This window comes from Rattus norvegicus, chromosome 19 (assembly GCF_021556685.1).
Source record: "Rattus norvegicus strain SHRSP/BbbUtx chromosome 19, alternate assembly SHRSP_T2T, whole genome shotgun sequence".
Taxonomy (NCBI): Eukaryota; Metazoa; Chordata; class Mammalia; order Rodentia; family Muridae; genus Rattus; species Rattus norvegicus.
Window position 1 is genome coordinate 62,271,027 of NC_141552.1, and position 26,746 is coordinate 62,297,772.

General features: G+C 46.5%; 1 protein-coding gene across 2 annotated transcripts in view; it reads left to right on the forward strand.

The window, feature by feature from the left end:
* Cdh13 (cadherin 13) overlaps positions 1 to 26,746 on the forward strand; it is a 1,039,744-nt gene that overhangs the window by 799,242 nt on the left and 213,756 nt on the right. For both annotated transcript variants that reach the window (XR_015643278.1, NM_138889.2), the window contains 1 exon segment: positions 5,764 to 5,942. Coding sequence is in view for 1 of the 2 variants with exons in the window: in NM_138889.2 (NP_620244.1) it covers positions 5,764 to 5,942 (179 nt within the window). In the remaining variant the exon portion in view is untranslated.

The following is a 26,746-nucleotide window of genomic DNA, read 5'->3' on the forward strand; positions in this document are numbered from 1 at the left end:
GGGTTATCTTTTGTATACTTAACGTTCAACAGTTCACAGATCAGTCCCTATGTTCTCAGGGATGCTGAGACTACAGGACGGAGAGCTGTGTGTGTACATTCCTCACAAGTGTAGTCAGAGAGAAAGCTTGAGCTGGACTCCAAGGGGTGTGATCCCACAAGGTGTACCCTGTCAACATTTCCCTGAGCAATGTACCCCTCCAAACTGAGCTCCAAAGTATGGTCATCAAAAATAATAATCCCATGGCTAGCGGGAGATGGCTTCACTGATTAAGTGCTTGTTTTGCAAACATGAGGACCTGAATTCAAGCCCCAGAAGCCACATTTTTTTTTAAAAACACCAGTTGTGGAAGAGAGGCACAAATATATAATCCCAGGGCTGAGAAGGCAGAAACATATGGTCCCCTGAGCTCATATACCCTGCAAGGTCTGCAGCTGCCTGCACCACACTGCTGGACTATCCAACATAGAGCAAGCTTAGGTCCCAGGCCAATGAGAAACCCTCTCTCCAAAGGAAAATGTTAGTGCCTAAAGAACGGTACCCATAGTTAGAATATCTACACACACACACACACACACACACACACACACACACACACACACACACCATTAAAACTTGTATCTTTCTTGGACTTGCCATATATGTAGGGAGAGTGAACTGTCATTAAAGAAGAGGGTTGAAGATATTATATATTACAACCTTTGGTACACCTTCAAAAGCCCATGTTGCAGGTAGAGGATGGTGTGTCTGTGGAACCAACACCTCCTGATAGAATGGAGAAAGTGGGGGGAAGTTTCTGTGTGGTGCATGCATGTGCGTGTGTCTGTGCCTATGCCTGTGCCTGTGTCTGTGCCTATGCCTATGCCTGTGCCTGTGCCTGTGTGTGTGCCTGTGTGTGTGCCTGTGCCTGTGCCTGTGCCTGTGGCTGTGGCTGTGCCTGTGCCTGTGCGTGTGCCTGTGCCTGTGCCTGTGCCTGTGCCTATGCCTGTGCCTGTGCGTGTGTCTGTGCCTGTGCCTGTGCATGTGTCTGTGTCTGTGCCTGTGCGTGTGTCTGTGCCTGTGCCTGTGCCTGTGCCTGTGCCTGTGCCTGTGCCTGTGCCTGTGCCTGTGCCTGTGCCTGTGCCTGTGCCTGTGCCTGCTGCTGTTTTGTGACACACAAGATGTTTACTTGGCAACATCTCCTGGCTCTGTTCATATGTCTTAGCATTTCATACCCCCCTGTAAGGCCTACAGCTGGCCTCACTGCTGGGAATACAGTGCACAGACCTAAGCACCTATGACATATAATCCACTTATAGGAATAACGATTTTCTTAAAAAAAAAAAAAAAAGGAGTCTGTTGCTTGATGGCCAAAGGCCAATGTTTTAGAATAAAATCCAAAAAAAAAAAAGAAAGAAAGAAAGAAAGAAAGAAAGAAAGAAAGAAAAGAAAATGCCACGGGCATGCTGAGAATAAGGGAATGTTTGTTATATACTCAGCCCTAAATGAGGCATTTCTCCCTCCCTCCTTCCCCCAAGGCTCTAGGAGCACCATGGAAGAGATAAGGAAGGAAGCAAGGAGCCAGAGATGGTAGGAGCGCAGGGATAATCCGGATATGACATGGCTGCTACATTTGTGAACTCGGTAGTTACAGTGACCAGTGCAAGATCAACACAAGATCAGTCAGGAGCCAACAGGCAGCACCACCAGACACAACAGGAAAAGAAAGGAGAGAGAATAGGATGGGGTTACAGGTGCTCGGAGGTGTCCAGCCATGGTGAGGGGAATCTGGATGGGGCCAAGGTATATGTGTGTGTGTGTATGTGTGTGTGTGTGTGTGTGTGTGTGTGTGTGTGTGTGAAATTGTCAAATGATAAGTCAAATATTAAAAGAAAAAATTTTGAAAAATGAAAGAATGTCACATGCAGTGTACACTGAGGCTTCTTTTAGGGCCCCACCCTCACCCCAAGTCCATTGTTGGGAAGGGTTTGTAGAGTCAGTCACAGGAAAACAAGTTCAGATGTGTTCATTCTGTGGTCAAGACACCAGATACCAGACCCTGAATCTTCTCCATCAGAGACCTACAGTGGAGAGGAAGGGATTCTCTGCCCAAATCAGGACACCCACCATTGTTCTCTGCCTAGCATATTGGCAGTTGTATTTATTCTCCTATGACAGAAAATGACTGGCTAACTTGAGACTCTCGGCCACCAACCTGTAATTCTTTTATTTTTCTCCTGAGGGCTACTGCTGGGTTGCCTGGCTCTGGGAGTGACAGGGTGATTATCACTTATTTTGACACTCTGAATATCGTGACAAGGGAGAACAGAGAAGGATTGTGTGAAGAACTCAGTGCGGATCTATCGTGTAATTAGCCTTTCCCTGCCATCCAGAAACACACGCCACACGAGACAAGCATGGCAGGAGGCTGTCAGGCTGATGGGGAGTGGATTCTTCCTGGAGTCCAGGATACATGAACTGGGACAGAGCTGAGGCCAGTGTACCTCCACAGGCAGTGGGGACATCCACACAGATGCCGCTGTTGACCTTGGAGTTGTCTATGGCCACTGGGCTCAGTTCCTGAAGAAGCATCAAACCAAGAGCTGAGTCAGGCTGGTGACTGGTGCATACTTAGGAAAAAACCACGAGGGCAGATTGGGCAAGAGGCCAGCTATTCTCCTCTACAGCTCTGGCCAGTTGAATGAAAACAAAGCCCAGTTGTAGGCAAGTGTGTGGTTCAACACACTGCACACTGGGGGATGATGAATTGACTTGCCTCAGAGTTCAAACACATACCTGCAGGGCTTAGCGCACAAAAGTGTGTGTGTGTGTGTGTGTGTGTGTGTGTGTGTGTGTCTCCAAAATAATTGTATTTGTCACTTTTCCCATTGCTCTGACCAAATATCTGAGAAGAGGCAACTGAAAGAGTGGGGGCAGGCTTGGGGGGGGGAGTGTTACTTTGGCTCGTGGTTTTAGGGAACACAGTCTATGACAGTGGAGAAGACATGACAACACATGGCTCTATGGTGGCAGGATCATGCAGCTGGGACTCCTCAAATACAGGTGGATCCGAAGCAGAGAGTGGATGGGAAGCTGTTTCAAGATATAAATTAACAAGTGACGTCACCAGAGGCCTGCTTCCTCCAACAAGGCTCCACCTCCCAACATTCGTACAACCTCCCTAAACAGTGCCGCCAGCTGGGGACCGGGTGTGTGAACACATGAGCCTGCAGGTGACATTTCACACTAAAACCACAGCAGTTCTGTCCTTCTGTGCTGCGTGGAGTAGAATAGAAGTAGAATCTCCTAAGGAAAAAAGCCAGCTGTGTATCTACACCTGGGTGAAGACAAGGGCAGGGCTTTCTTATTTCCCAACAATTGATTAAAGGGTAGGCATTTTCTGTGTACCTGTGGGGCTACCTCAGGGTAAACCTGGTTCTCTCCTCTGATCAGCTCTTTGAGAACAAAGAAGCTGCCCACAGTGAGCATTCCAGGTTACACCAAGGTTCTTCTCCCAGAGTCTTTTCTACCTCCCCTAATCATCCAAATGCATGTGTGAGTCCCAGGGCCACAATGACTTCGTTTCTCTTTTTTCCTTTTTTCCTTCTTTTTTTTTCCTAGTGAAGTTTCGATCAGCAGACACTAGCTAAGGGAGGCAAACTGTGTCAAGTGGACTTAACCTGAGATGTTGGTGTAGAATTGATGAGGGCAAGGTTCCTTCTCTGCCTTCAGCCAAAATGAGCTCCTAGATAAGATCTTGGTTTGAAATCTGTAAGTTATGCAGAGTCTTGGGTGGCCCTCTCTTGCGATGTGACAGAGGTACCAACTCAGTGAGCTGCACATGACCTCATAGAGCCCCTTGGGTAGGAGACTCCCATTCCACTCACGGTATGCTTAGCACGTATAATTAACACTATCTTCCAACATGTGGAGCAGAAGTAAGGGTCTGCTTCTGCCAAGAGTGTTGTATAAGTGTGTGGGACCCTATATTTTCTCCACAATATTTTAAAGGCAAAGAACGAGATTGGTAGTGGATGTGCCTTGCAACACTCAGCTAATGGCAGCATGGGTTAAGTTAATCAAAACTCCATCCAACCTCTAGAGTGAATAGGATCCCCTTATTAACCTGACCACCTCAGACTTAATGGTCGAAAACCTGAGTCTGATTAATTGTGGGAAAATAAATCAATGTTCTAGCTTTGATGGTAGAAGGAGCATGTAAGCTAAACAAAAATTCTGGGATACCGGGTCAGCTCAAAAAACTCATTGTTTCCTTTAAGCCTCTGGAGTATGTTTATATAGTATATACTATAGTACTATTATACATATGCTATCACACACACACACACACACACGTGTGTGTGTGTGTGTGTGTGTGTGTGTGTGTGTGTGTGTGTGTATAGTAGCCATGTTTGTCTGACTGGGTCCTAGGCCACATGGCTGTCAGTGTTCATATTTACACTGTTTTTAAAGTTAAAGTTTAGTTGCAGAATCATTGCATCCACTCTGTGAGAGCATGACAGATTAGGCTAACCTTGCTCCCTCATGACCACCCCAACCTCATTCCCCATTCTGTCCTCCGATTAACCAGCATGACCAGTATGAGGTTTCAATGTCGCAAAGCTTCCGTCCACGCATGCTGTGGGGGTTTCCCTGGTAAGCATGTTCACACAGATAGCGGACGAGTTGGTCCTCAACCCGATGTGTTTCATTAGATGGTGTCACCTGGAATGTTGTCCACGGTAGACCCATTAGATCTGCTCCCCAAACAACCTCTAAGTGTTTCTTAATAGATGGATGCTGTCCTCTTATGAACTCCCCTGTTGCTAGACAGTTAGGCTGATTCCAAATTCCCATGAGAAAATCTACCCATGAGCTTCCTTGTGCAAACTGCTTGACTTGAGCATTCTCAGGGGTCGATGTCAAGAAGGCAAATGTATTCCTTTTAATCAAGCCCAGTTGTCCTTGTAAGTCTACCCTGGTTTCCCTTCATGTTAGCTGTGTGTAGGCAAGACCCTCACAAAAGATGACAAACTATTGACCCAGGCATCGCCAAGCAGTCTGTCTCTTCACGGAAGTAGGTCCTGTGCCCATGTCTCTTGCTTGTCTTGGCAAGGTCACACCATGTCACCACCCTCTCTACATCTACAAGTATCTAAGGGAGTTGGCTATCTAGTGGTATTCATGTAAAGTTGGCTCTTTTTTTTCATGGTGTAGCTTTTCCCTTGAAGGCCCTTGTCCTTTTCCTTGTTTGTACCTCCTCACCCCATAGGTATTTGCATAGGGAATCTTCACTGAGCCTGGGCTAGATGATGCTGCTCTTTGCCCCGGCCCCTCCCCCACCCCCTTCCTACTGATGGTTTCCTGCCTCTTTATGTCTCCGTCTCTCTGAGCTCCAGGATGCTGTGATGTATGACCCCCTTTGTGCTTCTATTTCCCCAGCACCTGTCCCAGGCATGGGCAGGCATCCCATAAGAGTTTTAAAAGCTCTTGTCATGAAGCCGCATCCAAACTGCAATGGAAGCCTGTAAAAATAAATCGCACATCAGCAGAAGGAAAAATTAAGCTGTCAGCTCCACCGAACAGGGGAGCTTTCTTTTCTGTATTTCGGGTCCTTTAATGTGATGGAGCAAGCAGGAAAAGCAGAGCTTGGGAAATGATTTGTCTTTTTAATTCAGAGAGTGATTGGCAGGCTATTCCCTTGCCGTCACCCACGGGGGAGAGGCCCCGACCGTCCTGCCCCTTTGATAACCGTCTCCTACCCTTTGGCCCTGCCCTCCTTAGGGACCACGGTGATGCGGATGACAGCGTTTGATGCAGATGACCCGGCCACTGACAACGCTCTCCTGCGGTACAACATCCGTCAGCAGACGCCTGACAAGCCGTCTCCTAACATGTTCTACATCGATCCCGAGAAAGGAGACATTGTCACCGTGGTGTCACCTGCGCTGCTGGACCGGGAGGTGAGCTGAAAGGATTCTGTTTCCTTCTTTGTGAGAATAGAGCACGGCTCCCCACAGAAGGAAACGTAGGGGAGTCAAGGACTCTCAAGACTGTAAAAGCAGGAACGAGATGTTTACACACAGCGAGGTGTATGGATCTCTAAAGATAAATGGGCTGGAATGTGACCCAGCCAGGCGCTCTGCAGGGCTGGGTTATTTCTGGTCTTTCCACCAGATAATCCATTCACCTACTCTTCAGACTCTTGAGATTCTGGACCCTGTAGAAGGGAAAAGAGGGTCACAGGGGGAAGGGGAAGAAAAGGGATATAGCTCTTTCCAAGGTTACCCAGACTGTCCTTGGTAGAGCCAGGCAGCTCCCTATCCATGTGCCCCACCCCCCGCCATCTCTGCCCTTTTCCCTATAAGCCTTCTGTAAAATCGCCCAGCCCTCGGGTCACATGTCATCATATAGCGATGCCCTCCCTGAGCTTCGGTTGGACCCCATGTTGGCTTTTTGCTTTTTTTTTTAAACCCAGTGTTTTAAAAAGCTTTTAGATTTAGGGGCCCTAGCAAAAATTCCTATTTTAAAGTCTTCTGAAAATGAGACATCTGAGAATCCTTAGGCCTAATTTCCATTCACACCTTAGTCTCGGGAGATATAATGATCAGATAAAGTCAGTGCCCTCTGACCCCATTAAACTGAGCCTGTGAGAAGTTGTTTATAGTTTGGCTTTAAGAGTGCACCCCCACCACCCGATGGGGCCCCGTCCTACCAGGTCCACCCAGCAGCTCGTGTGAAGTCCCATACACAGCAGCCAACTGTGGGCTCCTATCCATCTCTTGCTCTCCCTCTACCTAAGCGCCGATCCAGTAATGCAGCCCCTTGTTCCAGACACCTCTAGGCTTGACCCTGGATGCTGTCTTCACCTTCTGACTTGCCAGCCTTCCTTAATGGGTTCAACAGGGTCCATTTCCCTTCAGCGTTCCCAGCGAAGCCATCCGGGGTTTAGATGTCTTCTCATCTCCGTTTTCTCGGCTTTCCCACTTGTCGCCTGAGTCTGGATTAGGTCAGCCCCCTCTGAAACTCTACTCCATTCCTCAAGTCTGGTTCATTCCTAGTTTCTAGGTTCACACATAAGCCATCCCACACAGGGAACATATTTCCTTGAACTGTCTGTCTCCTGTCTCACTGAAGCATCTACTGGCCTAATGTCGCATCATTCAAAATGGAGTCACTGCTTTAATGTGATCATTTACGCTTTCGATTAATTGAACTGTAAAAAAAAAAAATCAGTTTCTGGGTCACACCCACCTTTTCTGAGGCTTAGTGGTCATAAGTGGCTAGTGGATGCTGACATAATACAGTGACGGTCTAGAATAACATACCAGTCCAGAAAGTTCTGTTAGCCTAGATTATAAATTAGAAATTGAAGGCTGCAGCCTGTGAATGTTTGAATCTTCACAACCAAGTGCAGTCCAAGGACCATTACAGTCCTAATTGCACGCTCGTTGACAGAGGGAGAGAGGTGAGTTGAGTTGAAATGGTCCCAATATTTACTCTCATGGGGCTAAGACACCAAAGGTTAGCATGGAAAATTTACAAGAAGAGAGAGAAAAAGAGAAACTCAGGTTTAATCATGGTGGCCACTTTAAAAATGTAACTGTCGCTGTTTAAAAACAAAGAGGAGAGTAGAAAATCTTAGCCCTTTCCCTGGACTTCATTTTCACATGCTTTCCCAACCCTCCCTATTTCCATGGCTACTATATTGGATATGGGTGTGTGCGTGCACAGGTGTGTCTGTGGGTAGGTGTGTTCACACATGTGTGCACGGGGCAAGGAGCTCAGTGGCCAACATCAGATGTTGGTGTCTTCCTCTGATGCTTATTTTTTTGCCAGAGATGGGGTTTCTCTCAGAAACAGAGCCCTAACTGTCTCAGTCAGACCTGGCGTCAGTGAGCCCCTGCATCTGCCTGTCTTCTGTTCACAGAGTTAGGATTACAGACACGGACCGCACTGTGTCTGACTTTTCCATGGCAATAAGGGATCTGAACACAAGTCCTAAGCTTACAAGGCATGTACTCTACATGTACATCTACAGCTGGGCCATCGACCCAGGCTGGTATTTCCTTTTACCTTGAAGATGATTGATAGCCTCCCAGTGCGATCCATATTGTCTACCTACCACACATGTATTCACACACAGACACACATATGTAGATGTAGATACCCACAAACACATGAATATACAAACACAATACCGCACACATTACATTACACATACACCAAACACACACACACACAATATACAAACACACATAACACACCACACACAGACACACAGACACACAGACACACAGACACACACACACACACACACACACACACACACACACACACACACACGAGAATCAGCCTTCTTGTAACCCTAAGCTCTCCAAAGGCCCTCCCTACTGTCATTTCTTCTGAGGGAGGCAGGACCGAATAGTGTGATTTTTACCCAGTCCAGCAGTTTGTTTTGGGGGGAAAGGAGGGGTCCCTATACAACATTCTTAAAGTTTATGTGGAGGACACAGAGGGTCTGAAGCCCTGACTGACTCTCTTCAGGCTCTTGTTGAGTGGCAACATGCATATCATCACAGAGCTGAATTAAGCGTTCCAAACCACAGTACCCAAGCAGCCCCCGAAAAGTAGAAATTCAATTGAACTGAAATTGGAAAATCAAAGACAACGAATGACGAGCGTCACTTCTTCGGGGGCTTCCCAGAGTTCAGTGCTGAGGTAGGCAACATCCGACACAAACCGGAGGAAAGAAATCTCTCTGGTTTCAGCATGTGAGCTGAGCGGAATGCTGCAGCCAGCCTCTGAGCCCACAAAGCTGCAGCCCCGGCTCCTTAAAGAGACAGGAGCTACCTCTCATGTTCCGATTCCCTGGCTCCCAGCATCTCAATCTTACTGGGCTCAGCTACTCTCTTAAGATTCCCGTGGATGTGTTAGGTCCCTTCTGCCAGAGAGAGGGTGGACTTCCATGTCAGTTTGATTCCCAGAGAGCTACTGAAAAGCCTCTCTATTCTAGGTGTGTTTAGCACAGCTGGGCGTTCAGCGTTCCCTTTCAAGAAAATGCTTTGGCACCTGAGAGGGAAGCTCAGTGGGGAGAGCGCTTACCTCCGAAACATGAGGACCAAGGTTCGATCCCCAGAACCCATGCCTAAAACAGCAGCATGTGGCAGCGTCCATTGTAACACCAGCTCTGTAGACTCAGAGACAGGAGGATTCCTGGGACTTGCTGGCCAGTCTAACCTAATTGATGAGCTCTGGGCCACAGATAGACCCTGTCTCCAAGGAAACAGATAGGGTCGGTCTCTGAAGTTGTTCTGCAGCCTATGCACATACATGCACACCGACAAAGGTACACATACATCCTCACGGTAGTGTTGTTGTTAGAGAGAGGAAGGCCTGGAAAGATGGCTTAGCAGTTAAAAGCACTGGCTGCTCTTGTAGAAGACCTGGGTTCAAGTCCCAGCACCTACATGGTGACTCACAACCACCTGTAACATCTATCCCAGAGGATCAGATGCTCTCTTCGGACCTCCTCAGGAAGCAGACACGCACATGGTGTCACGGACATACTTGCAGGCAAAACTCCCATGAACACATAAAAGAATTGTAAAACTATTTCAAAAATGGAAAAAGAAAATCTTCATCTGAGACATATGAACTCTGATGTAAGTCAAGTTTGACTTTTCTCCCAGGATCTCAAGTGTGTGCATGTGTGTGTGTGTGTGTGTGTGTGTGTGTGTGTGTGTGTGTGTGTGCTCATATGCATGTACATGTGCATGTGTGTGTGCATGCCTGTGTGCCTGTGTCCCTGTGTATGTATGTGTGTGTGTGTATGCGTGTGTATGTGTCTGTGTATATGTCTCTATGTGTGTATGTATATGTATGTGCAGGGGAGGATGTGGGTATGTCCTTGTGTATGTATGTGTGTATGTATAGGTGTGTATGTGTGTGGGTGTGCCTGTGTCCATGTGTATGTTGACACTGCCAAGTGTAGATGGATCAGAACTCCTTTGAGAGCAGTGGCTCCCTCATTGCTCCCAGTTCCTCAGCTCCTCAGTCCTTACCCGAGAGGAGACAAAGCTAGCGTCCATCCCTACCTTACCTAGAGTGGGGACTCAAAACCTATGGCTCCTGTGAGCTCGGGTGATAGCAAAGTCCCATTGACTTTCCATGTGGTGCGTTTCCTGCCGGGAAGCAGAGAAGCCATGTCCTACGGAGGAGCCGACAGGAAGTATTTGCTCTGGGGAGAAACAGATGAGCTGGAATCAGAGAGGAGGCGTCCCATGCTGAGCCAGTGTTTGGAGCCTGCTCCTTTGTCTTCACTGTTTTTGTGGCCGGCTTTCTCACTGAGCACACCATGAGGACAGCGTGGTGCAGCAGTGAGGAAGTGACCTTTCATCCACTGCATGTGGCTGGTCATCCTTTTCTGCATCTTCCTTGCTCCTGAGGACACCTTAATGAGTCTAAATGAAGCAGGTGCCTATCTATGTCTTCATGCTCTGAGGAGGAAGAGTATTCTCTCCGCCTGCTTACTGGCCTATCTCCAGCTCTTAGTACAAAAGAGGAATGACTTGTAAGTTGAAAAGGAGGAGTGATGGGGGCAAGCGCAGCTGACTTGTGAGATCAGTGACTGCTACTGTGAGGCCATTGATTACTATCCCAGAGTGTCAACAGACCGCAGGTTGCACTTGGGAATCTGATACATTTTCCATTGCAAGCTTGAGCTTGAGTGAATATCACTTTCTCTGATATTCTACCAGAATGATACTTTCTAAAACAAGGATCCTTAGATCTCTGATCCATCTACACATCTGCATGGCCAAGTACGGTGTCAGATGTGTAATCGAGTCAAGATGTGTTCAGTGGATAGATTGGTAGATGGGTGGGTAGCTGGCTGATTGAATTGATTGATAGGTATTTGGATGGATGGATGGATGGATGGATGGATGGATGGATGGATGGATGGATAGATGAATGGATGGATGGATGCATGAATGAACAGACAGATGATGACTGGGTAAGTGGATAGATAGACAGACAGACAGATATATAAATGACCTAAACTCCTTGAGTTTATATTATCTCAGAACATACTACTGGGTCCTCATTCCTGCATGGTTGTACAAAGAGTCAAAGCTATTTTATTTCAGTTGCTAGCTTAGTCTTACCTCTGCGCCATCATTTTTCAGTCTAATTAATGCCTTTGTTGCCTGCCTGGTACCAAAAACTGCACCAGGCCCTGAGGCATAGTCTAGTGATCCACACAGGGAAAGGCAGGCCTGTGAGAATCTGTGCCTCCAACTCAAATATTCAGGGAAATGTTTGTAGAAAGTAAGAACCATGTATCCTACTCGACAAACCTGGGTTCATCTGGAGGCACCGTTTTCTTCTTTTCTATGGCCATACTCAGCCACTCCGTTCGAACAGCTCCATCTGTGCTTTTAAACTCTGTCTGGCTGCACTACAAAATAAAATCAGATAAAGGTCTCTCGGTTGATAAATGGTCTATTTAGCTGATCATCTTGGCTGCTAGACTGGAATTCATCATCTGGAATCTGCCAGCTTTTTCTGAACTCGACCACAATTTGCAACTACTCAGAGCACCTAATGGTCAGGGAATTTTTTTTTTGTTTGTTTTCAAATAGAAACAGTTTCCAAAAGAGGCCCTTAAAAAGAGAACCTCCCTGAAGAAGAGCCCTTGTTCCTCTCAAGGGGTTCGAGCTGAGCACTTCCCCATCTTTGTTCCAACTCACCTTCTTTATTATGCATCATCTTGCACATAATCTAGGCAGGTCATCTCCTGCCTATGAAATATGCACATACTAAACCAGATCATAGGCCCGGGGATGTCTTGATTTTCTATTTGCAGCTGGTAAGGGATTCCCCAAAACTTCATCAGTGCCCAAAGTTTTAGGCCTAATGTGAAATTTAGGAAATTCTTTCCATGGGGTAAAGGGTTTACTTTTAGTTTTTATTTGCATTTACCTGCTGCGAGGTCGTGAGATAGTTCTAGAATGTACCCAAAGTGAAAACAGAGAATGACTGAGAAATACCTTTTAAATTCATTTATATCTGTGTGCATAGGTGTGTGTGCATATGTGTGCATGCATGCATGTGTGCATGAAGGTGAGTGCACAAATGTGTGTGTGCCTGTGCGTGCATGCAAGTGTGTATGTGTGCATGTGCACGCATGTGTGTGTGTGTATGTGTGTGTGTGTGTGTGTGTGTGTTGTTACACCTGTACAGTTCCCCTCGGAGGCCCAGCAGAGGCCCTTGGATTCCCCCAGAGCTGGAGTTACAGGCAGTTACGAGCCAACCTGACATGCATGAGTGTTGGGAACTCAACCATGGTCCTCTGGAAGACCAGCAAGCACTCTTAACTGCTGAGCCATCTCTCCAGGTCCCCATCGAATTATTTTATGCAAACAAAGTAGTTGATGAATCTGGATGCGAGCCCTGAAGTCCAAAGAGAACCGTGCGCTTGGTTAAAATGGCCGGCGTTATCACATTGTCTTGTAGCTGCCTTCCAGAGACACGTGAAGGAAATTGTGAAAATGATATCAGATCAGGCTGCCTGAGAAAATACGAGATAGCATCTTCTCCATTCCATGAATAAAAATTAGAAGCAGTAGTCATATTCTCGGGGAAATAAATGTTTCGAGGCCGTTCTAATCTATGCTAATACTTCTCTCGTTACCATCATGTTTAAAAGATTGGTGATAATTGTATACAATTCAATCACGCTGCCAGGAGCAGCGTCTTTGTTTGCTCCGGTGGGTGGGACCAGAATTAGAGAGTGACAGCCTCGCCATCTCTATAAGCTATTTACTCATAAATATTTTTGTTTGGATAATTTCCTCCATTTTTTTTATCACTTTGCTGCTGAGTACATAGAGGAAGAGAAAGCACATGTAAATAAATGGTCTTATTATTTTTAAAATAACACACATTATCCTTGCCAACGCGGCACAGATGGTGAACTGCACTGTGGGGTTGCACTTGTTCTGCATGTCCACAAGGAAAATGGAGCAGGATGCGTCTGAGGTGGGATGCTAAGCCCTGGGGTCTGTCATGGAGCCGCAGGCTCCTACAGATGATAGTCTTGGGGTAGAAACAGAGGTTGCTGGGTTCTCAGGCTGTGCCTTCCTCCCTCTTTTACTCTGAGCAGATTCCAGAGACCCGAGTGCATCTAACAGGCCTCCCCTGTCATCCCCACTGCCCCTCTATAGCTGTGGGTTGGCTCAACAGAAGCTACCGTTCTGTCTAGATGCTCAGTATGGCTTCAGCTCAACTGGAGTCTGACCCGATAGCCAGGAGCCACGGGCACAGGCGCAGTCTTGGCACTCCAGACGTATCCACATAAAAACGCAGCTTTCACACCAAGAATAAGAGTGGGTGTGGCTAAGGAACACAGATTCAAATTGCCCCAGATACCATGGTCCAACATAGTGACCGCTATAAAGTTTTTACAGTAAATAAAATTCTAAATCAAGGTACTTCTCAAATACATTTCTGGAAACATCAAGTAGAGATACAGCAAATTAGGAATGTCTCTGTAATGGGCCTCAGGCGACATTCTTGGGCTTCATTCTTATAGATTTACCAGCGTCACAGGATATTAGGTCACTCACAGCGCTGGGCAAGGACTATTAAAGGCGTGATGATGGCCCAAGGTAACTTTGCTCCTACTCCTGCTCTCCCCATCAGTCAGACTTACAGGATGGCAAGAACAGGTTTGGCTCTTTGTTCCCTGAGACCATCAGTTCATGCAGCTTCCTCCAGGCCTGTTTCTTCCCGTGCCACACTGAGGTAACCCACCATCCTTTTCTCAGGGGGAAACGGGGACAACGGAGAGAGATAAGCAGCATCGTAATGGCTGGCTTGTTCCAAAGCATTCTGTAAATCTGAGTTGAGACCAGTTACTTCTATGATTGACAGTGAGACTGGAGATGCAGGAAGCCGTCAACTTCCCATGCTCCACAGGAAGTCAACCTAGACCCTGTCCGTGCAACAGGGAAAATGGCAGGCTCTTTCTCTTCCGGGAAAACCCAAGGTCAGTTTCTAAATCTCGGAGATTTATGTTGATGAGATTAGCAAACACTTTTCAAATCCCTGCGGAACCTGCAGCGTGTGGAGGCCCATGTGAAGCCCTCCTGGCAGGGGAGCAGAAGTGTGACAGCAAACACAGATGTAGGGGGTAGGGACACATCTGGTGCTGATTCCCTGGAAAGAGTCGAGGGCTGAGTGGAGACGCAGCAGTTAGAGCCCGGTAGTGGGAAGAGCAGCCTGTTAAACTGAGGGAAACTGAAGAGGAAGGAGTGGCCCGGAGACGCAAGACAGGAAGCTGGCACCGGAGTTCAGTGGGCTTCCAACGCCTTTCTGGGGATGGCTTCCCGCTATAAATGGGAAGCTAGCAACCATCATTTAATGGTTAGACCCAGCCCTGCTCATCATGGTGTTTGCAGGGTGTTGACTTGGAGGGATGGCTCCTTACCCTGAAGGAGAGGTGAAGAAGGGCAGCAAAGAGGCATTAATGAGAAAGACATGGGAGGCTCAATGGCCAAATGGATGCTCAGAGTTCCCCTACTAATCAAGGAGGGTGATGGCGACTGCGCCTTGAATCGCAGTTCTGCCATCTAGTTTTCTGCTAATAAACAGTCTATTTTGAGCCTCCGTTCCTGTATGTACGTCTTTGAACACCACGTAGTCAGTAGTCACGTGGCTGGGTAGTCTGTAGTCACGTGGCTGGTAGCCTGTAGTCACGTGGCTGGGTAGTCAGTAGTCACGTGGCTGGGTAGTCTGTAGCCTTGTGACACATGTTAAATGAAGACATGGTTTGCTGTTAAGAGAGCTTCATTTTTGTTACTTTGACAAATGTTTTGATTCGTGGAATTTTCTCTTCATTCCACTTCGTTTTCTTTTGGGTCTTTGTACATTAAAAAAGAAGAAGAAGCTTCAGATGTGAGTTGGTGATGAGAGTAGAGGACTCTTCTGTCACCTTAAAACCCTTCGTCTCATTTTATGTGGAGTTGCCTTTAAAAAAAATGAAGAAGTCATCTCTTTCAGAGGGCTTTTCTTTTCTCCCTTTCTCATAGCAGCCAAGAACTGGTTGGTGAGTTATTACAGATTTTCCTCATGAACAGATTTCCCAGTTTTGAGGTTAAAATGACAGCCTTCTGAACCACCCCTCCCATTAATGCTTCAGTCTAGAGGAGTGTCCTCTAATTTAGGACAGGGTTCTGGCTGAGTTCTGGTGTAAAGTGGCAGAGAAAAGCAGGACAAAGCTGTGTTCTTGCTAGAATGAAAGCCCGACCTCTCAAGACAAGCTGCCTGGGTGTCTCCGAGTGCAACTACAGACTTAACAGTGTGGTCTCAGCCTAGACAGGATCGCAGGCAAAGCTGTGGTTGGTTCCCACTATAAAGCAGTTTGGAGAAAGGCTCCACTTCAAGCTAGCACAAACTATTAGTACAGGGCTTCCAAACACAATCTCCAGGGTCCCAGGATTGGAGCTACATGTGTGTGGTTTGAGAAAGCACCTCCCTGCTGACAGTTTTCTTCACACGCATGAGACGACATCATATTGTTAATTAGAACCCTTCAGGAGACCTGGTACTGTCCTGTCATGTTCAACAGCCAGCAGGGCTGCAAATTTAAGACCTTCTGTCAGCTTAGAGGTGAGCATACTTTTTCATTGACACCCAGATAATAAGTCTTTCAGGACTTAAGGACTTGAGAACTCTGCAGAGATGGCCCGGTGGTTAAGAGCACGCACTGCTCTCACAGAGGACCCAGGTTCAGTTCCCAGCACTCACACTGGATAGCTTACAACCACAGCTCCAGGGAATTCCAATGCCTCTGTCCTCCATGGGCACCTGCGTCAAGTTCATCTACTCACATATACATACGTGAACATGATATAAATAAATATTTTAAAATTTTCAAAGGTAATAAAAACAAATATTTAAGAAATTTCAAAAGTATTAAAAACAATTGATGAGTCTCTTACAGGGTACTTTCATAATTGATGGAAACATTTTGGAATCTTTTTTTATATAAAATGGATTTTTTTTTCCAGTGTGTGAGCAATCAAAAACTAGCCAGCAGGTTGGCTTTGACCCACAGTCTGTAATTGGCAGACACTGACCTTAATGATCACTGGTCAAGGTGGCTGAAAAGTGGTGGCCTGACATATTGATTCTCACTTATCTCCGTGTGTCTATAGCTGAGGGCCACTCCATGTACTGAATCACAGTTATTTATTGCCCCCCTGAAGAGCAATTATCTGAACAGAAGTGAAGCCATGGATGGTGCGTCTGCCTTCATTCTTTTGACAGCAAAGTCCGTTCCCCTCATTGTTAAGAAACAGATTAACCTCAGGTAATTAAATCTTGACTCAACATCAGATTGTAATAATTAAAACAATGAGTCCAGCCTGAGAATACTAAAAGGGAGAGTATTGTCTGACGTGGACCTGCGGGCAGCTTCGAGAATACCCCATAGGTACTCAACCCTCGAAAGTGTCAAAATCTAGGGTGAGGCCATTTGAGAAGGACTCTTTCTGACAGGTCAGGGCCCCACAGTAGAGAGAGAGAGGACTCAGTTGGCGGCCATTTTTTTTATTATTAACTTGAGTATTTCTTATATACATTTCGAGTGTTATTCCCTTTCCCGGTTTCCGGGCAAACATCCCCCTCCCCCCCCCCCGGCGGCCATTTTCTTAGCAGAACTTAGAAGCTAGGGGAATTGCCAGCAGCACCAGGGGATAGAAGTAGCAGAAGTGGGGGTTATAGGTGTGTCCCCACATTCTTAGGCTCAACAGTGAGCCCTTGTGGAATGGGAAGGAACCCAAGCATTTTCCAGAATCACCTGAAGACAGAAAGGGGTGTCCTGCACCAGGCTCAGACATTTCATTCAGACCTGGAACTTGACCTTGTGGCTAATCTGAAATGAGACTATTGGGTTTCTGCTGTGGGTGACACCTGTCAGGCACAAAAATATGTGTGCCATGTTTAATTGACTCTCAATGGCAATTTCTCAAGGTGGATGAAGAAGCCCTAGTTACACAGAGGGAAAGCCAAGGTTACTGAAATTTGAACCCAGGCTGTCTCACCTCCAAAACCCATGGGTACTTTCCCTCTTATGTTTGATCAGTGCCACCACTGTACATCTGGGAGGTGACCTCACAGAAGAAGCAGGTTGTAACCTGTTGGGAATTGTTCTAATGTTTTGTCGTATTTTGGCTCCCAAAAGCTACACCTGTAGACTTGAGGATCCCTGTCCCCAGTTGGCTTTAACTGATAATAAAGAATTGTCACATAGCCACTGGTTGGACAGGAAGTCTGGGATGAGGCAAGGGACTGAGAGATGGGGGAGAAGAGGAGAATCACCGTGACTCAGAGGCAGAGGGATCAGATTTTAAGAAAAAGAAGAAAATTTATCCAGCAATGTAGGTGGAAAGAGGAAGCAGCCATATTTGGGGGTGGGCTACCCAGAAGGTAACAGGGCAGCAAAGATAAAACATAGATTTAGAAGATGTTAGGGGTGGAGAGATGGCTCAGAGGTTAAGAGCACTGGCTGTTCTTCCAGAGGTCCTGAGTTCGATTCCCAGCAACCACCCACCTATAATGAGATCTGGTCCTCTCTTCTGGCCTGCAGACATACACACTGGCAGGTTGCTGAATATATTCCTAGATATATATACTCTTTAAGAAGATGTTAGGCCAAGAATACAGGAAGAAAATATAAGCTAGCCACGGGGAGGATTAGAAGTGCCCAGCCATTAAGCTAGTCAAGGCACATCAAAATTAACTGTCATACATATGTCTTTCATTCAAGAATCCAGAGAGCTCTTGAGTGGGTGCAGCACCATGCAGGACCCGTTGGGAACCAAAGTGGTTGGGCCAGTTCACCACTATAGTGAGTCAGCTTTCAACACATGAAAGCAAAATGCTCTGATGTTTGAGCATGATGTTTGTTCTGGCCTGGATGTAGGCTTCAATTCCCACTGCTGTAAGGATGGGGCGCTGATATGTCAGTGTGTAGGGATGGCCGATTGTGATTGGACAGCCTATCAGTAAGGAGATTTCTGGGGGAAACAAAACTGGTCTCCCTCTCTGAGCAGCCATTAATTGCCCAAAGCTCTTTATCTAAGGGTGAGGCCTTGTGAGACTCCCCCATCCATATTGAGATCTCCTGGTGTCATTGTGCTGGGTTCATTTAGGTGGCCATATTGCTAAGATTTCATGGGTGTAGATTTCATGTCATATATATGAGACACTAGCTCATATGGCCAACACTATATGGATTCATCAGGTTAGTGTGTGTGTGTGTGTGTGTGTGTGTGTGTGTGTGTGTGTAAACAGTAATAAAGAAGAGGTCATGATATTGAGAAGGAGTCAAGGGGACATGGGAATATAGAAGGAAATGAATGTGGGGTTGAAATTATGTAAATTCAATGTTGAAGAGTAAAATTTCAAAAATACCAAAATAGTTATATGACCAACCAAATAAAATAAAATAAATGGAACAGGTGGCCGCCTTCCAGGTCACTGTGTCTAGGTGGCCCCTACTCCTGTGGCCATCTAAGTTCGAGGCAGCTGTGGGCAGAAGGCTTTCTCTCCAGTTAGCAGAGAGATAGAATACAACACAATAAGAATCAAATGAGAACAAGAGGGTTGGCAGAGGGTAAAGGAGGCTACGCCAGCCCTGGCAACCTAAGGTTGTTCTCTTGGACCCACCTGGTAGAGAGAGCAAACTGATTCCCACAAGTTGTGACCTCCTATGACATAGTATGCAGGCACATACACTCGGTCGAATGGATACATAGCTGGGTGGGTGAGTGGGTGGGTAGGTAGATGATGGATGGATGGATGGATGGATGGATGATAGATGGATGGATGGATGGATAGATGGATAGATGGATGGATGGGTGGATGGATGGATGGATATGTGGGTGGGTAGGCAGGCAGGCAGGCAGATAGATAGATAGATAGATAGATAGATAGATAGATAGATAGATAGATAGATAGATAGACAGACAGACAGACAGACAGACTGGAATAAGGAGAAACTTTTTAAAAGACTCAAATGGCTTTATAATATGTCCCAGTGCCATCTGAGCCAACAATATATGTGCCAGGACCAGCAACAAAGGTTTCCACTGAGTTTTGTGTGAAGAACCATGGTCAAGATCATCCACAGAGGACCGTGGCAGTAGGTTGTTGGAAGCCAATTAAAACTGTGACAGGAAGCTGTGCCATGGTGGGAGGAGGGTATAACTCTGAGTGTAGACTGGCTTCAATGCTACCCAGTTGATTTGTTAGCAATCAGTAGGAGTCTGTCAAACATGGGGGCCTGGGCCGGGATGCCAGAATCACAGACAAAGCAATTCAGATACCAGGGAGGGTGCCTATAAAGTCACACTTAGGAGAATCCTGTCACCACATCTGCAGAGGAAGCAACAAGCATTCCAGTTTCCCTAAGTGGCACAAAGCTGGCAGTGGATTTGCGTGGCTTCGTTTAATAGTCACAAACACACTCACTGTCTGCTTCCCTCCCCCATCCTTGCCCCAGATCCCAGCAGGTGGTGGGCAGACCGAGTTGTGTGTGTCTGCGTTTTCCAGATAGGCCTGAGGAATCATTTGTTTTGACCTTTACCGAGAGCAGATGCAGAAATGACTCTGAGTGGCATCTCTATTTATGGATGTCTAAACCGGGAGGCAGAATTCAATTCTGTCCACTGCTCTCTCTCTCTCTCTCTCTCTCTCTCTCTCTCTCTCTCTCTCTCTCTCTCTCTCCAGGGTCTTCTGAATTGTTTTCTACAGAAGACTCCTTGGCATCAAAACTCCAGCTTTTTGTCCCCTTGAGCTCTGGCATTCTGGGACAGGCATAAGTTGGAAGATTTTCCTATTCCTGTCTTCTTGTCTTTCTGTCTTGTGTTTGAATATCTCTCTGTGTGAGAGGCTATGGGTCACCTTGGTACCCGACAACCACCCCTTTAAATAGTATACACATACACACGTCTCTGCATACAGATGGTCAAATAAGGTCCCCAGGACTCAAAGGAGTTCCAAAAAAGCTAAAAATAACCTGTCTGTTAAGATTTGATGTTTAGTAAAAATAATACCCAAGGGGTTACCCTGCCTTGCTTGAGTCACAAGGAAGACACCAGAAAGCTGGACTTGACCCACACACCTCTGCTCTACTACATGCTGCTGAGGAGAAACATGGGCCATGTTCCTGGAGAATCTTAACAGGGTCAACCTTGAACTTCCTAAGACTCATTTCAGGAACGTCTGTGGTTTTTCCTTCTGAGAGTCCTCATGTGCGGTAAACTTGACTCAGTTTCCCCAGTCCTCCCATTAGACACCCCATACAGTGGTGGAGACAACTGTGAGTCTTCTGCTGCTGCTAGTACTTATTGCTAAGAACTAGTACCTAGTGCTTAGTGCTGGTGTATGACACAGGCATGTTCCAAACAGGTGAAATTCCTCCAAAGTGGTTGATCTTGTAAATGAATCAGTTTGGAAATCACCTAGGTGAAAGGTAAGGCATAATTCTAGGGGTGCCAGAAAAAATTAGATTCTGACCTAAGGAATGGCTGATCCTTTGATGGATTCATTATATGATGTCATTACTGAGAAGTTATAAAAGAAGACATGTAGCCTAGCTAGAGGACATAGGGTGCTGGGGCCATGTCCTTGCTGCTGTTCTGTTTCCTTTCCAGCCTGCGGTAGGCTGTCCTGTCATGCCCTCCTCACCACAGTAGACTGACGTCTCTGAGACCATGGGCTAGAATGAACCTTCTCAAGTCATTGTTGTCAACCATAGTGACAAAAAGCTAGCCATACAGCCCCTGGCCAGATTTCTAGATGGCACATGCACTGAAGGCCATTGCTCTTCCAGAAGGTTAGGTGGTTCCCATACAACCAGTCAATCCATCCCCAGGGAATGGTTGAAGCATCTGCTGCCTCTCATGGTACCCTTCCTTCAGCTCTTGTGAAGGGCACAGAGGGGCCCTACTAGATTCTGCCTCACAGTCTCTACAGAAGTAGGCGGGCCTTTGCCTCCTGTGGGGTTAGCATGGTGTAGGGATTCAGGCTGTGTTGGGAATGGTCCTATGCATAGCTAGGCAACAGGCATAAAGTAAGGCCTTCATTTATCCTCATCACTGTAGGACTGGGTTGAGTCCTGATGAAGCCCTTCCTTTATCATACTTCCAAATTAGAAACCTTGCCAAATGCCAGGCGACTAGAGACCAAGCCACAAGCCTTTGTACCAGTAGAAATGATTGACAAGCAATGAGAATGTAGCCAGAAGAACTTGTTAATGCTTTACACTGCAACTAGAAGGAATCTGTCCTCCCCAACCTCAGGAGGGGAGATGGACCGTGTTCACCCACGCAATGTCCACTGCAGGACCATTTTACCCCATGGGAAGGGGCAGGGGGAGAAAAGGAGAAGTGTGTGTGTGTGTGTGTGTGTGTGTGTGTCTGTCTGTCTGTCTGTCTGTCTGTATGTCTGTGTCTGTGTGTGTGTGTGTGTGTGTGTGAGAGAGAGAGAGAGAGAGAGAGAGAGAGAGAGAGAGAGAGAGAGAGAGAGCGCACATGCTAGGAACTGTATCACCAGTCAAGCCCTCTGCCCTTCCCCCAAAGTGGAGGGGACGGAGGAGGAGTCATTCAGCTCTAGCCCAGTGGAAAAAGACATCTTACCCAGTAAAAAGACACCTGTCTTCATAATGGATGTCTTTATGTCGGAAGTATGGTTTGGTGGGTTATGTGAGCTGGCTTTTCATTCTCGTTTGACCCCTTGGCTCTGGAGAAGATAGGAATTTTCAAGCTTGTCTACTAGCAATCTGAGCCTGTGTCGTTGATGATCCTGAGTGGACTGCTCTCTGTCAGTGACCCGCTGTACTTGGAGGCTTGCACGCTTGGAGATGTTTCCTGAGTCTAGAACACTTCACATTTCCCATTAACAGAAAAGTTTAATTGCTGTCAGAAAATCCTGGCCTTCCCAGTGTCCCTTCTGACTGACAGTAGGGAGCAGTAAGTTCCCACTAATGACTTCCTTGATTATAGAAGCTGGCAAATGAACTGAGTCCTTGTCACCTGGACTTAGTATCCTGGACTCCAGCAAGGTAAGACCTTGGGAGAGAGCAGCTTTGTCCTGTGCAGCGGACAGAGCAGTCCCAGGCCTGCCAGCAGCAGGTGTTAGAGCAGATAATGAGGTTGCCTGGTGTCCACCAGATGATGAGAAAAGTGGCCTCAAAGGATGTGTGCTTAAAATAGCATTTGTTTATGTGCTACTTTCGAAAAATAGGAAATGTATTCATACAAGTGAGCAATTAGTGTCCTGCCAGTAAGTTGCACAGTGACATGTGGATGTAATTTTTTGTTAAAAGAAAGGAAGAAAAACCTGCTTAGAATGAGACATCCAATTTCTTCCCTTTGGCTTCTCTAGTCCCTGTGAAAGCATAGAGGGGGAGGAAAAAGGGCAGATATGCAGTGTTGGGTCCAAGGCAGGATTTTAGTCACTCAGGGCTGGCACCCACAGTCATCATTGCCTCTCATGTTCATACAGAAGGTTGATGTTACAGAGGCATAGTGAGTCTTTGCTTACATGCAACCCTAAAGTCTCGGTGGGGATGTAAGGTGGCTCGGCAGTTGAAGGTAATCACTACCAAGCCTGAGGACTGACTCGAGTTAGAACCCTGAACCCACGCGGTAAAAGGAGAGAACTAACTCTCTGAGTTGTCCTCTGATGGGCGTGCATCTATACCCACTCAATAAATAATAAATAGGCAAAATGTGACGAACTGAAAGTTGGTGCTTGAAGTTGTACTTGGGCACAGCTGTCACTGGGAGGCTCAGACAGATCTTCCTGAGATCTCAGATGCTTTCTGAAACAATGTGTCCTTTCTTCCCAATCACCCATACAATGAAACAATGTACCCTCTCTTCCCAGTCACCTATACAATGAAACAATGTGTCCTTTCTTCCCAATCACCTATACAATGAAACAATGTGTCCTTTCCTCCCTATGGCCTATACAATGAAACAATGTGTCCTTTCCTCCCTATGGCCTATACAATGAAACAATGTGTCCTTTCCTCCCAATTTCCTATACAATGAAACAATGTGTCCTTTCTTCCCTATGGCCTATATAATGAAACAATGTGTCCTTTCTTCCCAGTCACCCATACAATGAAACAATGTGTCCTTTCTTCCCAGTCACCTATACAATGAAACAATGTGTCCTTTCCTCCTAATCACTTATACAATGAAACAATGTATCCTATCCTCCCAATCACCCATACAATGAAACAATGTGTCCTTTCCTCCCAAAGGCCTATAAAATGAAAGTGTCTCCTTTCCTCCCAATTGTCTATACACGCTTATAAGAGTTAGCCTGCAGCAGAGGATTCTTCTAGGCATCTTTACCATGGTTGCCCCCAGGCAGCATTGTGTCTCCCAATCACAGAGTTACGGAGAAGCCCTTACCCACCTGCCATCCCCACCTAACACCCTCTCAGCTGCCTGGTGCTTACAGAAACCAGCCAGTGTGTGAGCTGCCGAGGAGGCATTTGGTAAATTCTCCTAAAAGAGAGCAGTTCGTGTTAGGCTACTTGGCTTCCCAGTGAAATAGCATCTGGGAAGCTAAAGCTTCAGTTGAGAGGTCCACAGAGACTTCCTTTGTACCAGACAATGCAAATACATCCCTGGTGCTGGTTCTTAAATATGCTTTGACACTGGGTCACTATCCCATTCTGACATTGAGGGAAGTTGGATGCTGGAAAGGATGTGGACCCGCCCAAGTTCCTATAATCAGGGACTGGGCTGGGGAAAGTGGAACCCTGTTCAGATCAATATGAGCACAAAGAAAGTGCTACAGCAAACAGGATCTGGAACAAGGTAGGTCACCAGGCTGTGCAGACTAGAAGCTGAAAGCTACCATTTGGGGGAATTCTGGGTGAGGAGCCCAGCTGGTCAGAGCAGTGAAGCCAAGTTCTCCCAGGCCCTCTAAAAGGTGACTAGCCACATGACACTTTGCAGAGGCCAGTTTGTGGAAGAGGACTGGCTCCTGAGTCCCTTGTCTGTGCTTTTCTGTCATTCTCTGCAATACCATGTCCTCTAGAAGGGATGGCTTCTGAAGCTGGTAACACAGCAGCGACCCAAGCCTGGGTTGTTTATCTTCATGCTTGCTATGGGTGAAGCCAAGTGCTGTGTTATAAAGACACCAAAATAGCATTAGAGAGCATTCCATATGGTAGGGAACTAAGGTCACCGACCAATAGTCAGCTCTCTTCTCCAGGAATACAAGCTGAGTTGGATGCTAATCACCTGGCCCAAGGCAAAACTGAAGGTAACTCATGATTGTCTAGTCTGCGCGTGTGCACGCACACACACACACACACACACACACACATACATACACACACACACATACATGCACGTGTGCAAGAGAGAGAGAGACAGACAGACAGACAGAGACAGATGGAGATAGACAGAGACAGAGACAGAGAGAGAACCAGAAAGACTCCCAGCAGCAGCTTCTATGTCACTAATCTCTAAGCCCCAGATATCTCTTGCAATTGTAACCGTATATTCTTGCTTGAAAGCACACCAAGTTCGGGCTGCCCTGTTACCCAGCAATAGGAAACAATTACACATACGCTACTTTCTATACTAAAGGCTCATTCATGCAGCGCCTCAGTGGCCCTTCCAGAGTTGGCTGGAATCCCCAGCACCACCTCTGAGTAGCCTTCCCAACCTCCCTCTGCTAGATGGAGCCCTCCTCCTCTTTGTCCCACCCATGCCCTTGATATTCCTGCTAAGTAATTGCCACCAGGAAAGCAGCATTTCCCCTCCAGTCTTCATCCTCCCTGCGAAGGCCTAGGATGAAATCATCTTTAACGCCCATTCAGAATGAAGAGGAAACGTCGCAAGGTTAAGCAGGATGCATGTAAAGCCGGGGCTGTTTCAAGCCAGATCACACTGGAAAGCTAAGATCTTAAAAAGGATTTAGAGGCAGCTTTGACCACAGCACTTTCTTAAGCTTACTCCCAAGGTTGAAGACTGAGAGCTGGGGGCTTCTCTGGAAGAGAATCTGAAGGGCAAGGAGCAATGCCAAAGACAATCAGAAGGCTTGGGTGGGTTAAACTGTCCCCCCTAGATGGCTCAGATACCCTTGTTTTACTACAAGCTTTGTCATCTAATTATGCATTTGTATGGTGTGTGTGTGTGTGTGTGTGTGTGTGTGTGTGTGTGTGTGCAGATGCATGTATGCAGGTTTGTATGTGTGTAGGTGATATACGTGGTTGCACATGTGTGTACATTTGTGTCTATGTAAACAATGGTTCTCAACCTATGGGTTGAGACCCCCTTTGGTAGTTGCATATCTGACATCCTGCATACCAAATATTTATATTACTATTCATAACAATAGAAAAATTACAGTTATGAAGTAGCAGTGAAATAACTTTATGTTTGGGGGATCACCACAACATGAGAAACTGTATTAAAGGGTCCCAGCATTAGGAGGCTTGAAGGCCACTGCTGTAAGGTGTCTCCTTGGTCTCTCATTGCATATGGAGCCCCTTGATTCACTTAGACCAGCCAGTGAGCTCTGAAGATCTTCCTGTCTCCTCCCCCTCACCCACTACACACCCAGCAAATGAGGTTAAGATGCAGGCCAGGAATTCAGTCTCAGGTCCTCATCCTCGTGTGACAGGCCCTTTGCCACTGGGCTGTCTCCCTAGCCTTATAATCTAATTTAAAACACCACTCTCCTTAGTACAAAGCTCATAAGATCGTTGGATAAATAGGAATATTCCAGGCCTGATCTGCACACTCCTTCCAGTGCCTCACTGTGATCTTGTAGAGAAAAGTGAAGGGAGGGGGAGAAATTAGAGATGAACACACACACACACACACACACACACACACACACACACACACACACGGAGTTGGGGGAGAAGGATACACACAAAGAGATATATATAGAGAGCAAGAGAAGTAAACACAGAGAGGCATACACACATAGGGAAGAGAAAGACACACACAAGAGAAAGAGACATACACACAAAGAGAGACAGACACAGAAACACACAGACAGAGACACACAAAAAGACAAACAGAGAGAGAAAGACATACATACAGAGAAATATACACACACAGGGGCAGACACATAAGAGAGAGACAAACACAAACACACACACACACAGAAACAGAGAGAGACAGAGACAGAGACAGAAACAGAGACAGAGACAGAGAGACACAGAGAAAGAGAGAGACAGAGAGAAACAGAGAGACTTACATACAGAGAAAAATACACACAGAGAACAGCATGCACAGAAAGAGACATACACAGAGGGGAGACATACATACACACAAATAGAGAGACCTACAGAGAAACATATACACACACAGGGAGAAAAAGAGATATACACACAGAGAGAAAGACATTCAGGGAGAGAAATACACACAGAGAGACGTACAGAGAGAACACACAGAGAGAAAGCCTGAGCATGCTTATGCAGTATTTTATAGCCTAGGCCATCTCTCAAGATGGATGATAGGATACCCTCTCCCCAGTCCTGTGGAAGTTTCCACTCCCACACAAAGGTTTCTTAGACTTGGCAGCTGCCGCCATGGGTCCTCTTCTGACCAAAAGAGAATCTCAGTTGAACCAATGTTCAACCTTTGAGAACTGAGATTATAGATTGATTTACATTCTTCTCCCAGGTGGAGGACAACTGAGAAGCACTCTG